Genomic DNA, 1,811 nt, shown 5'->3' with positions numbered 1-1,811 from the left:
AAATAAATTACAAGAACTGTTTCCGATATATATATATATATATATATATATATATATATAATGTATTTTACTTTCATATTATATAAATAAATTAATTAATTGAATTAGAAATAAGCATTTTCATATTTACGATATAACTCATGTCGATATCCCGCTACAGAGTCAACAATCGTTTCCCACTTTTCTAATTGTTTACATTTAATTAGCGAGTCGTAAAAAGCAAGTTTACAAATCACTCGCGGTACTCACGCACGGTTTAGCATCCGTGCACGCGTTCCAACGACGAGAGCCACGATAACGGTACACGATAACGAGACTTGTTGTAAGGGGAAGAAGGAAAAAAAGAGACGAAGGAAAAATTGAAAAATTCAGGAAACTTAGATTAGACCGATTAATCATCGGCAGAGTTCGAGGCACTCCACCATTCCGAATATCCGTAATCTCGCCCGGCGCCGATAAATACGATTCCCACTTATCTTGCGGGTAAGACCTTTCACCGGTCGCATCGTGACACGCGTTGACCGATTCGAGGAGCGCGAGAATAAAAACGCCCAAGGCGACAGTCCCGGGTCAACGGAGCGCTAATTTATTGGAATGTTTATGTGTTTCTCTGTCGAGCGTTATCGGAGCTTAAGCGCGTGAGACTCGACATCGTGAGCAAAAGAAATATATACAATACTAGTTCGAATGCACGTGAAAGGGGAGAATTCTCTGTTTCGCGTGAAGACAGGAGCGGTTGGAGATTCGATACCTCGAATCGAAATGCAATTATTGAGATAACGAGCAGAAAAACTTTCCAAGCGATGCCACCTTTGTCTCTTCGACTTTGTTCCTGACAATAACGCAAAAGAAAATGCAAATATGTTGACTTGTGATGAAAATTTGAGGGGGAAAAAAAAGAAAAGTTTTCGAAAACACCATCGATATTATTTTTAACACGACTTAAAAAATAATTACCATCTTACGTATTTTCAGATTCGTTGGAAACAGTTTCATAGCGATTACGTGTCGTTTAAAATCGAAAAGAACATGATATAACTTAGAATGCGACTATCGCTGCATGAACTATATAGTACTTTGGAAACGTTTCGAAAAGGCGTCGTTGCTTTAAATACGCGGTATTTCTTTTTAAATAGTCCATAAAAATGATCCCCTAATTGTCGAAAGTGATACAAGCCATTTGGAATTTGCCACGGATATTACTTTCTCGAAGAAAAACGTAGATTTCTCGAACGTAGAATAATTCGTTTATTTTATTTCGTTTTATTATCTCGAGTAAAAAAATGGTAAGATGATATATACACAGAATGTTTCAATATTCGTAGAGAGATAAAGAAATCGAAAATTTTCTTTGTTAGTTACATTATGATAATTATATATATAATATATATAATATTTCTTTGTTAGTTACATTATGATAATTAAGACACACTGTGTATAAAAGAATTATTGAAATATATTGAAAACTCACCCATTGAAGGGATAACTAGCGAAGGCCGCATCATAAGGATGGTACACGGAAGGATAAGGCCATGCTGCCGCGGCTCCAGCCCCAAGATTTTCCGCCTTCAGATCGAGGCCAGCAGCCTGTAACCGATTATACTTGTTAATATAGCAACGTTTCGCGTGACTAATTATCGCAGCTGAAAAAGACGAATTCCACGATTGCTCGAAATTTTTGTTTCGATCTAGAACATTCGACAATATATTATTTATTCGATGTAACTTAACAATTCGAAATCAAATGTTAAGGATATAACATTCTAACCTCATTTTATGTTTACGTAAAATAACGAAGAACGTAGGAAATA

The 1,811-nt window shown here is 36.0% G+C and overlaps 1 protein-coding gene across 1 annotated transcript in view; it reads right to left on the bottom strand.

The window, feature by feature from the left end:
• Positions 1-1,811, bottom strand: part of LOC102681744 (iroquois-class homeodomain protein IRX-2) — a 45,692-nt gene that overhangs the window by 13,417 nt on the left and 30,464 nt on the right. Inside the window, 1 exon segment of the mRNA XM_031513045.1 lies at positions 1,472-1,587. Within this exon segment, the coding sequence (XP_031368905.1) occupies positions 1,472-1,587 (116 nt within the window).

The sequence above is a fragment of the Apis dorsata genome, unplaced genomic scaffold, assembly GCF_000469605.1.
Source record: "Apis dorsata unplaced genomic scaffold, Apis dorsata 1.3 scaffold_569, whole genome shotgun sequence".
In the NCBI taxonomy this organism is placed as follows: Eukaryota; Metazoa; Arthropoda; class Insecta; order Hymenoptera; family Apidae; genus Apis; species Apis dorsata.
This window is presented reverse-complemented; position numbering and strand designations above follow the sequence as displayed.